The sequence below is a fragment of the Astatotilapia calliptera genome, chromosome 15 (assembly GCF_964374335.1).
Source record: "Astatotilapia calliptera chromosome 15, fAstCal68.1, whole genome shotgun sequence".
NCBI classification, from domain to species: domain Eukaryota; kingdom Metazoa; phylum Chordata; class Actinopteri; order Cichliformes; family Cichlidae; genus Astatotilapia; species Astatotilapia calliptera.
In genome coordinates this window covers 39,619,978-39,633,822 of record NC_137436.1, presented here as the reverse complement: position 1 = coordinate 39,633,822, position 13,845 = coordinate 39,619,978, and the positions used below count along the sequence as shown (strand labels likewise).

The window sequence follows — 13,845 nt, the reverse complement described above, 5'->3', positions numbered from 1 at the left end:
TCTAACTTCAACAATTTCGATTTTATAAACAGATTATTTGTATATTTAACATTATGAATCATTCGTAACATGCTGTAGAAAATGGGAGCAAGCAAATCTTATATCTGTTAGTGTTCCTCACGTTAGCTCTGCAGATCCGTTAAAGCTTATGGGAATAAGGAAACACAACAAAGAGACCTGAGAAGTCCCTCAAACGCTGCACTGCAGCAAGTGTTGTGGCCTGTGTCGAAACCCCTGAAGGTTTAAAGCTAATAAAGTTTGGAGCCAGACGTCTGTGACTGACAGGTAGATACTAATATATCAGTCTGCTAGGCGTGTCTGTGTTAGTGCTCTTTTGATCATTTTAATAGAGAAAATAATATAAAATTACAGCTTTTTATTTGTTTAATTGTAGCATATACAAAAAGTCTTTGGTCCAGTATCTATTTCTGTTTTATTTGCAGGTATATGTGCATCTGTCCAACGTGCTAGACTCTTGACAAGCCTGCCAGTTGCAGCTGATAACTGAGCACGTAGCTCTCTTTCTAAATATATTTACTCGTCTGGCTCAAAAAAAACAAAAAATCCCCAGGGTGATGTCACGGTGGCCATATCCCGTTTATGAAGTTTGTGACCTTAACTAGAACTTTCATTATTTTTCTTATTTTTAAATGCACCTATTTAGTCTTAAACGCTGAAACAGTAGGATATTTTAAATCTGTCAGAAAACATATGGAATATAATTTTTTCTGTGATTTTGGTACAATGTTGCCATTTTTTATTTCATTTGAATCTATGATTGTAATTGCAGTTGAATCTAAAACCATAACTGGCTGCCACTCAAGTGTGTTAACAAACATTATTTAAAACACGTTTGCAAGCTTCAAGACAAAAATATGATATTCCATATCACCCTAGAGGTGAAATAAAGACTGGGTGTGATTGCACAAGACAGACGTGCATTGTGAAATGTGAGCACGACCCTCACAGTTCAAACTTCACATACGAACAGGGATGTTTGTTAACCCGTTTAGGCCAAGGCAGAATCTTTAAATCTGTAATGAAGAGCGGCGTGTGTGTGTGTGTTTGGTGTATTATGAACATATTTGAAAACCAAGCGTTTCACTGATGTCTAAGAAGTAAAAGCACAAACCCGGGCAGCAAACAGCTTTCTCCCTTTACTTGAGACACGAATCTCACTGCATATTTCGTTTTTGACTGAGCAGCGGAGCTTTGAAAAATGTGTTTATTTCTTCTTCTGAATGATGAAACATTTACATTTTCACAATGTTTATCTGTGATATAAAACATATAAATAGGTTTTGAATATATAAATTATTTTTAAGCCAACTCAACTATTTTTTTAATGAAGGTAACCCACATTCACAACTGTTGTAAAATATTCAAAAGGATAACATTGATTTATATATAATGCTTTTCTACAGACACACTGATTTTGGGCACTGGGGTATCTCGTAAAAAGACACTTTGACACTTTGACCAGAGAAGCCGGGGATCAAACCAGTGACCTTCCCATTAACGGACGACCTGCTCTGCCCCTTAAATTATCTTTGACATATCATCTGTGTCGCTCTGACAGCGCCACGGGTTAGCACGGCCTCACTTCAGAGAGGGTGTGTTTATTTTATTATGTTCTTTGGCCTTATCACACGTCTGATGTGCTCTGAAGGATCAATGAGTAATGACAGCTCATGCATATAAACGGACAGCTCTGAAACCTGATCTCCACTCCTCTCTCACCATGCGGGGTCTTGTCTTCTTCTTCTGTTGCCTTGTGGCTCTGGCCAGTAAGTATCATTCACTCAGTTCTACTTGTAGGAGGATAGCACCCCCAAACTTAATAATCTTCTAACTTCTCTTGAGAAGTTTGGGTAAGAACATCCAAAAAGTCCCTTGTGAGTGTCTTTTATAGAATTGTTGTACTGTTATTGTCAGGATTCAGGTTTATTCAAGCAAATACTTAATACCTGGATAAGATTAGAACAGAATAGAATACCAATTGATTTAGTTGTCTCTGCTAACGATACTGGACTATTCTTCTGGAGTTTTCAGATTAAGTGTTTATTAGATGCCATGTGTGTCTTTTAACATCTTAGAAAAACACTGTTGTTACTCTAACAAGGTGCCTGATTGTAGCATTATGTTGTGTAGCATTGACGTAGACTCATAGTGTACCTTGCAGTGTGTTATAATGCTTACACTATGTTTGACTTTCTTGCTTTTAGCTTGCCAAGCTGCTCGTTATGGTGAGTCTTTTTCTTTAATCTTAATCATAAATCCATCATATAATAATAATATTCTCTTCCAAATGCTTTAAGTTAGATGGTATTTAACTTTAATAAAAACACCTTTCAGATCTCACCCTGAATCACAGGAAAACCTACGAGTACAAATATGAAGGAGAAGTGAAATTTGGATCCGGCAAACCCAACCGAGCCGAGTCTGGCGTGAGGATACAGTGCAACATCAAGATCTCTGGTGAATCTCCACAAGTATTCATTCTTCAGGTGAGAGTCCCAGCAGACAGTAATATAAATCCACACACTGGTTACTTAAAGTTATAAATGATGGGCATTTCATCTTTAGTAGGCTTGATTACTGTAACAGCATCTTTACAGGTCTACCTAAAAAATCAGTCAGACAACTACAGCTCATTCAGAACTCTGCTGCTCGAGTCCTCACTAAGACCAAAAAAGTGGACCACATCAGTCCAGCTCTGAGGTCTTTACACTGGCTGCCTGTCCGTCAGAGGATAGACTTTAAAGTTCTGATGCTGGTCTATAAAGCTCTGAATGGTTTAGGACCAAACTACATCAGTGACCTCCTGACCCAGTATGAACCTTCCAGATCCCTCAGGTCATCTGGATCCGGTCTTTTATCAGTTCCCAGAGTCAGAACCAGACACGGAGAAGCTGCATTCAGCTTTTATGCTCCTTATATCTGGAACAAACTCCCAGAAAGCCTCAGATCAGCTGAAACACTCAGTTTATTTAAATCCAGGTTGAAGACTCACCTGTTCTCAGCTGCATTTGAATAAAACACAAAATCCAAAAATTTCAAAACTTACATTTTAACTACTGATTTTATCTACTGTTCCTTTTTTTCATTTTAAATCATGCTTTTGATTTCTTTTTGTTTTTTAATGTCTCTGTAAAGCACTTTGAATCACCTTGCCGTTGAATTGTGCTATATAAATAAACTTGCCTTGCATACACAGCAACACAATGTTGGCCAGTTAATTTGAAACTTTATTTATAAATCCACCGAATAAACATTATGTAATCATCACTATAGATTCTTCAGAGGTCAAATGAGTAGACACTACTGAGGCTTCAACACCCTGACAAAATGATTTCTTTAAGACATTAAAGCAGGTTCTACTTTAATTTCAATGTTTGCACACCTACAGCTGTGCGACGCTGGCTATGTTCCAGCATCTTTCTGTCTTCTGCTTTACAATGTTATAACTACAAAACTGTGAACTTGTAAGCTAATGATACTACATACAAATGACAATGTCTGCACACTTTTGTAGGGTCACACGTTATTCGATGTGTTTTGTTGCTCAAATCTGAAAAATATTTCTTTTTTCTGTTCGGGCTTCAAGGTTTCAGACGTGACCTTCGCAGAGCTCAATGGCATCACAGGGAAAAGTGATTTCAGTCAATGCCCCAAGCTCAGTCAGCGTATTGCTGCCCAGCTCGCCAAACCTTTCAAGTTTGAGCACATCAACGGCCATGTTCGGCAAATCCAAGCAGCTCCTGACGTCACTGAGACCACTATTAACATTGTGAGAGGGATGCTGAGTTTCTTCCATGCAACTGTCAAGACCTCACCAACTGTCTATGAGCTGGAGGAGGTAAGTCATCAGTTTCTGATTTTTTTAGTCTACCTCATTAGTAAGAATGTCAATAACACAAGTTTTATTTTCCGTATAGGTTGGAATACATGGAATGTGTCCGAACAACTACGCTACTGAAATTAACAAGCAAACAAACAACATGAACGTCACTCAGGTTGTGGATATCGACCACTGCAGAATTAAAGCAGCAATGCAAAACGGAATGGCCTTTGCTGTCCTCGACAAAGAGACCAAACAGGTTTGTTTGTCTCGTCGTAAATGCAGCTGATTGTGCGATTTTAAATTAAATCCAGCAAAATCATCTCCGTTTCTGTTTGCATATGCTCCAATCTAGAGAGGAGAATCTATGATTTCTACTGTGCAATACCTTTACACCATCCAACCAACAGAAGAGGGCGGCATGGTCAAAAGTGCTTATGCCCTCGAGCAACAGCACTTTAGTCCCTTCAATGTGAAGGGCGGTAGTTTCAGAATGGAAGCAAAGTAAGACAAGAAGGCATCTGCATGTTATACCTGCTAATTAACTTTAGCTGCTGCATAACAAATAAAAAAAACCTTCTCCTGCAGGAAGGAAATGGTACTGATTCGTGTGAGTGAGGGAGGCAAACCTGCCAACGTCGGGCAATTGCAAAACAGGGGCGACATCGTGCATAAATTAGTGAACTCCAACGCTAATATCCCTCTTGTGATGCAGGACCTCGCAGAACCAAAAGCTAAGGTAGGGATCAACTGGTGTAGCAAAATTTCCACCAGAATACAACAAAAAGAGTGAAATTCTTCATAGTTAAACAGCTAAAATCAGGAATAACTGATGAAAATCTCTGCCCCTGTTTGCAGGCTATTAGAATGATCAAACAGTTGGCTGAGGATCATAAAAATCAGATTAAGAAGGAAACAACTGAGGACACCTTAAAGGTGTATCAGCTTTTGCGAATGCTTCAGGACAGGGATTTGGATGAGATGTGGGTGGAACTGGCAAGAAACAATGAACACAGGTGAGTGTTTGTGAGGTGATTACAAAAAGTAATAATGTAGCAATTTATTTTTTTTTGCTTTTTTTGTCCAAAATTCATGGATAACAATAATGTCTGATAAAGAGCTTGCACATACTTAAAATATATATTCTTGGAAATACCAAAAGTGGACAGCTGAGACATAAACCCTCTGTCGGGTGGTGGTCAGACACATTTGTTATGCACTGAATGCACTGTGTAATACAATTGTGATTCAACAAAATACTACTTAGTTATACTACTGCTACTACTTTAGTTATTAGTTTTTTAATACCTATTTAATTGGAGTTTGGAATTTAATGGAAATTCATCTGCATTGACAGACATATGTGTAAAAGTTGCTACATTTTCATGCTTCAAGGCACTAATACTCGTTGAGTATGCTCATTTGAATGAATGCGGTTGATGGTGTTGTAAATACAGCCTCTAACACGGGATTTACGACAAACTTTATGAGTAAAGCTGCAATAAAAGTATCATTATTAAGTTATTAGTTAACTTTTTGTGAATATCTTTGTACCCAGTGAGAACATGTTTTTTTAAAGCTCAAAGTGAGACTCTTTTACGGATAACCTTTAAAAAAGCTTTTCATTATGAAGAAGAACATTTTTCGAGGCTACCTCTGAAGCCTGATGCTGATCCACTTCAGCTGATTATCCTTCGACTCAGTTCAGGAGGGATTTAGTGCAGCGCATTAACAATGAGGAATAGTTTAATATTATGCGAGGCATAAATGTAACAACTTAATTAAAACCTTATAAATATCTTTTGTAACATTTTGGTATACACCTTCCCTTCATCTGTGTATTTGAAGGATAATCTTTATCTGAAGTATTTGTGTATGTATATTAGCTCTCTTCTCTCTTCTTTTTCACTTATTAGACGCTTTTTCTTGGACATGGTTGCCGAGATCAATGACGACAGAGTCCTCAAATTCCTGCACAAGAGATTTATTTCAAAAGACGTGTCTGCAAATGAAGCTGTGCAAACCCTTCTGATAGCTATGAATCATCTCCAGCCCAGAGCTGAGCTGGTTGAGAAGGCTAAAGTGAGTTAGCAAAGCTGGATGGTGATCACGTAACAAACAAAAAACAACAACAAAACGATCACCTAAATGACATGTCGATCTTTCGCAGGAAATAATGAACATGGAATTCATCAAATCCAATCCTCATTTGTGGACTGCTGCCATGTTTTCTTTTGGCTCTCTGGTGTACAAATACTGCGCATATCATTCACCATGTCCACAAGCTGCTGTTCAGGTATTCACACATCAACAGGTGTATGCTATGTAATGAGAAATTATCTGTGCAATGGAGTGTTAAGGTTTTGAGATAACTATTTAAGTAATATTTCAAATTTAACTAGAAAAAATCATTTTGAGCTTAAATATTGAACTAATACTACTTCAAGTACTGTTTTCCCCCAAATTAACCATTATAATTAGAAAAGATCTGAGATTACAGTCGAGATCATCCATGTGTAAAATGATAAAGCAAGTCAACAAGCATTTTTGAAAAAAATGTTAAACATGTATTTGTTGTTTTAACTAGCCACTGCTCAACCTTGCCAATGAGGGCCTGAGAAACCACAATGAAACTAAGATGTTCATCGCTCTGAGAGCTCTGGGCAATGCAGGTCATCCAGGCAGCATTAAAACCATCACCAACTTCCTCCCTGGAGTCGCTGCCAACCCCGTAGACGTGTCGTGCCGTGTGCAGAGCGCTGCTATGCAGGCTTTGAGACTGACAGCTCGCAGAGATCCCTACAGTGTAAGAACATTACATGACATGCAGTTGTTGTTGTTGTTGTTTTTAATATATGCAGATAACTTGCGTTTAAAATGTCACATTTTTTAGGTCAAGTGAAGTATTTCATTCTCTTAACTTAGACCGGTAAAATCAAGTGGAAAGCGTCTTCAGTTGTCTTTCAGGGCTCACTGAAACTGAAAAGAAACTGTGCCAGAACATAATAGTTTTTGTCCTAACAGTAGCTGGCAAATGTGTGAGTTTTGACCATGGTTTCCCCAACAGCTGATTATTATATTGCTTATGTTTTCAGGTCCAAGAGATTGCCCTGAAAGTGTTCCTGCAAAAGAACTGTGCCCCTGAGACAAACATGATGGCAATCATGGTCATGTTTAACACAAAGCCATCAGCGGCTCTTGTCTCCACACTGACTGCACATCTAGAGAGAGAAAAAGACATCCATCTCGCTAGCTTTGCATACTCTTACTTGGAAAATATAGCTAGATCCAAGACTCCAGACAATCACAATCTGTGAGTATAACAATAAAAAAAGGGGCTGTATCTTTATCGGTGTTGCTTTTGCTGGTATATTTTACATGATATCTAATTGTTTTTGTGTTTTCTGCTAAAGTTCAATTTACTGCAGTCTGGCTATGAAAAGCCTCGCTGCCAAATTTGGACGTCTTAGCTACAACAGCAGATCATTCCGAATGGACATGTTTGATGGTGGGTTCAAGTTCACCAATAATTAGACCACTTTTGAGGACTTTAAGTAAATACATTTACACTCACATTATGAAAATGACCATTTTTGCTTTTCCAAATGCAGATGATTTACTGATGGGGACATCTGCTTCATTTAATATGTTGGGAGGTCCAACAAGCGTCTTGCCCACTGAGATCATATCACAACAAAAGTATTTTGCCATCGGTAGAATCATGAAGCTAATGGAGGTACAGAGTCATATAATATCCTTCAAATAACGTTTCCCAAACACAAACTGTAATCCTGTTATTTCTTTTGATTCCAGTTTGGTATCCGTTCCGAAACACTCAAGCAGCTGATTGGCCCCAGCATTCCTGGATTTAAAGGCGATTTTAGCTTCAGCGACTTTCAGGCCATTTACAATGTCGTGAGTATTACATCAAAGACGTCAAGGGAAAAATATCAGCTGTACTATGACGCCAATTGATGTGGGTGTCCACTGTGTCGTGTCATTTTCAGCTTAAAAACTGGGAATCGCTGCCAAATGATAAACCGATCATTTCTGCCTATTCACGCTTGTCTGGACAAGAGTTTTTCTTTGTAAACATCCAGAAGGATCTCCTTGAGTACATCAAAGCGGTGAGAATAAATTGGCAGAGACACTGCTGATCTATTAAAGACACATGATGCCTTGATACCTCTTACAAGATGCTGTCCTGTGATTTTGCATGTAGGCTGTTAGTCCTTCTGCACCTAAAGGAACCCCTGTGTGGGCTGCCATTGAGCAATTGCAAAAAGGACTTTCATGGCATTGGACGAAGCCTTTGTTGAATATTGAGGCTCGTTTGTTGCAAGCTACCACCCTGGGTTTGCCAGTGGAGATTGCCAAATATTATCAAACAGTCACCGGGATCACCATTAACGGTGAGGAATAAAACCTTATAACAAATGGCAATCACATTTGTTCATTATTGAAAAATGTACTTGGGCTAAACATTTGTGCTTCTTTATGTGTGTCTATAGCTAAAGCTGCAATAAATCCACCACAAGCTCAGCATCTCGGAGACCTGATCAATGCAGATATTTCACTGGAATCTGAGGGTGTCGTGGGGTAATTTAAATAGATAGATACCCAGTGTATTTGGCAACTATCATCAGTATATGCGACCAAACAATTTTTTTTGGAGGTGCAAACACTAACTCTATCATTACACTTTTTATTGTAGATTCACAAAAGATTTCTGGATTTTCCACGGGATCAACACAGAGCTTTTCCAGTGCGGTTCAGAGATGAAGAGCAAAGCTCCCGTTGAGCTGCCAATGAAGCTTTCTGCCAAGATCAATGTTGGAAAAAGAGTTTTGGAACTTGACATCCCCGCTTGTAAAAATGAGTTTGAACTCATTTCATTCAGGTATGTCAAGATCATGATTATGTCCCTCTACAGCTCTAAATACATTTACTAGATCAATTACCAACCACTCTCATTTTTTCTTTACTTTAGTCACTGGAGTGTGATTCCTTTTACTTTATATAAACTGGTCACTCCACTCCAGCTCACACTGGAACTCACAGGAGCTAAAACACAAGAATGAGTGCTTTTCATTCATTCAGATTCATCAAGAAGCTAAATGTACTAAATAAATCCGACATTTCCATTTTACAGCTCCAATCTGTATGCAGTCTCAAGGAACATTGGAGATCCAGAATCCCCTAAAAGGACACCAATGATACCTGATGAATTTAACTCCCAACAGGTACAGCCAACACCTTTGGAAGATTACTGTTACACGTTCATTTATTGAAAACTGGCAACAACTTCTTCTTGATTATTGTTTTTCCTTCAAACAGCAGCCAACACCAAACAACTGGTGGCGAAAGGCAAATATGTGTGCCAAGAGCAGCATGTATGGAGTGGGTGTCTGTGTGGACTATGACATCAGGAGACAGTATTTTAACAACGAATACCCCCTCTACTCTATAATGGGATTCACCCATGCGGCCATCAGAGTAGTCCCAGGTATACACAGCAAGTTCAGTGCACCATATGCACAGATGACCTTTATGTCGTGCTTCTTCACTCACATGAGACACATGAGACTACTACTTTTAAATGTCTTTTTCACACATATAACCAACAAGAAGGCCTGTGTTAGGTTATAAAGGTATCCTGTGCTCATGTAACCTGATGCACTTTTTTAGCTGAGGCGACCAAACCTGTGGAGAAAATCCACTTGGAGGTTCAATGCAAACCCGCCAGTCATCCATTGACCATCCGCCATCTGTATGAGACTATGAGGAGGATTGCACAGGTATTTGAAGACTTCTGTAACGTTACATGTGCATCACCTCTTCCTGTCTTTTATCATTTAAAATTTTCCTGTTCCCATGTTGTGTTTACAGGAACGATCCCAGGAGCAATCAAATTCCGCATCAAATGAACGGGAAACCCGTAACAGCCAAGAAATCATGATGGATGTACGTTAAATAGGCAAAATACAGAGTACTCTGCATTTTAATCTGACATGCACTAAAAATAATATAATATACGTGACATATATGTATATGTTGACTTTGCAAAAAACACTTCCCTCAGCTTTATTTCATCCATCTACAATAATTCACACTCACTTTGGTATTACTATAAATTTAAGACATAACATGATTAATATAAAGTAAGTACTGTCTCATATCTTAGGCCACAGCACCTCAGCCTGTGGTCAGCATCAAAGCCATTGCCATGAGTGGTAACCAGAACCTTGAGGGTTTCGATGTGACCCTGTACAACCCATCTGAAGGAGACACTCTGAAGGCCCAAATGATCATGTCCCATATCGGAGACGCCGCCAACTGGAAGATGTGTGTCGACGCTTCTGCACAGTCTCCTGCTAATGTTAAGGTAGAAAACCTATGAAAGCAAGACTTTCTTAGTGATTTATGTTTAATTTGATGTGTAAACTGCCAGGACTTCATTTAATGGCATGGCATCAGCAGTTAATGTGTCCTGGTCACAATCATTGTCTCAGTAACTAAGGTTTGGCATGTTTTTTATTCATGTCCACGGCCTCCTTAAATCACTGGGGAAAATATTCCTTAGCAGCATTTAAAAAAAAGGCTGGTGTCATTATGTTCCCATATTTCTGCTCTCTAGACAATAAAAAAGAGTAGTTAATAAGCAATGGCATGCTACTTGGAAAAGTTTTAAAGAGTAATATTACAACAGTTTGGCATTAAAAAGTAGCAGACCTTTAAGCTGCTGAACATATAAAAATCTTGGAGTAGATAATGATGTCCTTATTTTTTAATAACATACTTTTCCTTCTTTTTAAATGTGTCATATTTTTTAAAAGAAAGCGCTAAAGCCATGTGTTTGTTTGTGGAGTGGTGCTTCAACGTTGACTGTGTTTGTTCTAGGCAATGATTAGTTGGGGAGCTCAATGTAAGCCCTACAAAATATCGGTGATGGCTGCTGCTGCACAGTCCCCTGCTCCCAGGCAGACACTTGAAGCCAAAGTAGAGTGGGCCAGTGTGCCAGAAGAGATGGTGAATTACTGCTCCAGGTGAGTTTCTATAAAATGTCCAACTTCTACCAAGAAATAAAAGCTGTGACAAGTTAAATGATTATCATGAGGAGAGAAGATTTGACATTCTTATCACCTTCTCAACCAACTTCCTTGAAATGTTTTTTGTGTTAATGGATTTTATCCACTCCAGAATGGAAAGATACATCCCAGGCATGGCTTTGCTTTACGGCTTCAACCAGACATCTGAGAGCAATGCCAACCAGGAGGTTTCTGCATCAATTGTATGTGCCTCATCCGACAGCATTGATGTGACCATCAAACTTCCAAAGGTTTGACAGGAAATATTGACTACATACGATTATATATATATAAACCTTCATACACTGTAGCTAATCATTCACTGATGTGTCCTTTCTTCTGTTTCGTTAAAAGTATACAGTCTTTCGTCAGGCTGTTCCACTTCCATTTTCATCTACCAGTTTCTGTGTGGAAAACACAGAAAGAAACGAACAAGCCTAAAAATGTGTAAGCAAACGAAACATGTCTGATTAGGAAAACTGAGGGTTCACTGTAATCGGCTGAGTCTTTTTATGTTAATCCTTGTGTGTTAGCATTGGTCTCTGTGTTTGTGTGTGTGGCAGTTGATTAATTTTTGTGAAAAGAACAAATGAGGAGCTGTGCCACTTTTGCTTACTGTCTAAAATCTGTTTTCTGTTGCAGAAGGACATCAGAGCACAGATGGGAGCCAGATGCCTCGTCTCACAGTGATAACAGCGCGACCAAAAGCTCACCACAGTGATGAAACTGAGGAGCATGAAAAATGTATCAGCAATCTGTTAGATGTCACCAGTTTGGAAATAACCTGTAAAGGTCCTGATTTATTAATTTGAATGCATGTTATTATTTGAACACCATCAACTGAACTGTGTGAATTCGTACCTACGAGTACGCTCACTGTGCTTGAGTTACACTTTGTTTTTTCTGATTCTGCTACAATAAATGTTTGTGCATCCAGCAATGTGTCGAATCTTTTTTCTATTTCTATTCTATTTGTACATTTAAGTGGCTAAACTGTAGTTACACAGTAGCTGGAGCTCCTCTGTCTCTTGATTAAATGTAATTAGCAATATAACCGAATATCTCACACATGCCATCGCAGTAACGGAGGCATAATCCACGCTTATTGAGGCGGCTTTCGGCTAAGTAAGAGTGCAATGAGCAGTACTGATGAAACCCCTGGAAATCTTCTCTTTTAAATTAACTTATAGTTAGAGTCTTAACCATATTTGATAACAGCTGTGCAGCCTCTCTGGCTTTGTTTGAAAAAGCAACTTGAAAAGCATTATATAAGAAATTATGCTCATCATTATTCCTTGCATCAGTAAGGCCTCCTCAGTATTGGGGCCCGATCCTTCAGACCGTGAGATAGCTTTTTCCCGAAAGCCATCAGACCCCCCCAGGTCACTTTACATCTCAATTGTACATTTTTGATTGTTATTAACCCTTGTTTACCTCACCTGTATATTTACTCCCCTTACCTCAGTCTTAAAGTGTATATTCATTCTTACTCTTCCTATATTTTACACTTAATGGAACTGGAGCCTCGTTGTCTCGTCTCTCTATATACTGTGCTGTATAGCGGACAATAAAGTTTACTTTGACTTTGAATAATAGAAGATGATGTGAGCAAAGCAGAAACCCTAACAAAATTAGCTGGTATGTAAGGTCCACATCATGTTGGACTCTGTCTTTTGACTTCTTTCTGTCATAGAGTTCATAGGATGCTCAGCACATAAACTGTCTGCTGCACATCCATGATGAACACGACATCCTAAAGGTGTTCTATTGGATTGATAACTGGTAACTGTAGAGGGCATTTAAAGAAGCCAGACTGAGTTGATATGAGCTTTGGGACATGAAGCCGCTTCCTTTTCTTAGCCTACAGGAGTGGCACCCAGTGTGGTCTTCTGCTGCTGAACCTCAGCTGCTTCATGTGTTGTGAATTCAGAGATGCTCTTCTGCATACCTTGATTGGAACAAGTTGTTATTTGAGTTACTGTTGCCGTCCCATCAGTTCAAAGCTCTCTGGCCATCCTAAACTGCTGGTCACTGAACATTTTTTCATTTTCAAATTTTCAGTTTCAAACTGTAAACCTTAGAGATGGTTGTTGTAATGTTCTTATTCCTCTATGAATAAAACATCAAGAATTTCTCCTTGTGCTAGCTTCAGCTAGCTGTTTATTGTTTTTCTACCAGCGATCACTTTCTTCTTCTATTCTGTATATCCGTCCCACAAGATTTCGCAGGTCTTTCCTCCCCACTGCTGTCAGACTCCATAATAAAGACTTTAACTGATCAAGCACACACATCCATACATATGCAATAATACTAAGTGCAATAATCCTTTCTGTCATCGTTGTATTTTTACTCAGTTGTATATAGTATTTGTATTTGTATTCTATTTTTATCTTATTGTATATTTATTTTATTTTATTCTACTGTATATAGTATTTTATTTTATTCTATTCTGTACAGTTGTGTACTGTATTTATTCTTATTGTATTCTAATTTTTGCCTCAACTTTTGCACTGTCCACTTCCTGCTGTGACAAAACAAATTTCCCACGTGTGGGACTAATAAAGGTTATCTTATCTTATCTTATCTTATTGATTCCAGAGCGCCCCCTGTGGGTAGCTTCAACAATAGCAGCTATCATTACGTCCCCTTTCCAAACAGGTTGGTGTTATAATAACCACAATTCCGAAGAGAACTGTGTACTCTGTAACATCTGAACATTCTTGTCTAACATTCAACATGTTATAAATTGTGCAACAAACTACATTCAGTAGTGTTTTTTTATATAACCAAAAGTTGTAGCACAAGTCAAACAAAATAAATCCAAATGTATATGAACCAAATGAGTCCCATACAGCCCTCAAACACATTAGAACTCTTCACCTTTGACAACTTGAACAGTCAATAACACATTATAAC

The 13,845-nt window shown here is 38.5% G+C and overlaps 1 protein-coding gene across 1 annotated transcript; it reads left to right on the top strand.

Moving 5' to 3' along the window:
* The first annotated feature begins 1,657 nt into the window (after positions 1-1,657).
* vtg3 (vitellogenin 3, phosvitinless) lies at positions 1,658-11,865 on the top strand. Its single transcript, XM_026142852.2, has 28 exons — positions 1,658-1,787; positions 2,226-2,246; positions 2,356-2,507; positions 3,608-3,859; positions 3,939-4,100; positions 4,197-4,345; positions 4,430-4,580; positions 4,700-4,857; positions 5,758-5,923; positions 6,012-6,137; positions 6,429-6,647; positions 6,937-7,154; positions 7,255-7,349; positions 7,453-7,577; positions 7,655-7,756; positions 7,849-7,968; positions 8,064-8,253; positions 8,353-8,440; positions 8,556-8,741; positions 8,994-9,084; positions 9,179-9,347; positions 9,530-9,639; positions 9,731-9,805; positions 10,026-10,226; positions 10,742-10,887; positions 11,042-11,180; positions 11,284-11,376; positions 11,572-11,865. Exons 1-27 carry the CDS (start codon positions 1,682-1,684, stop codon positions 11,368-11,370), a joined length of 3,804 nt encoding a protein of 1,267 aa, XP_025998637.2. The 5' UTR covers positions 1,658-1,681; the 3' UTR covers positions 11,371-11,376; positions 11,572-11,865.
* The last annotated feature ends 1,980 nt before the right edge of the window (positions 11,866-13,845 follow it).

Coding starts and splice junctions, on each gene's coding strand:
- vtg3 (XM_026142852.2), top strand. CDS start 1,682: ATGACAGCTCATGCATATAAACGGACAGCTCTGAAACCTGATCTCCAC. Junction 9,085..9,178: donor ATGAATTTAACTCCCAACAG/GTACAGCCAACA, acceptor TCCTTCAAACAG/CAGCCAACACCAAACAACTG. Junction 9,348..9,529: donor GGCCATCAGAGTAGTCCCAG/GTATACACAGCA, acceptor GCACTTTTTTAG/CTGAGGCGACCAAACCTGTG.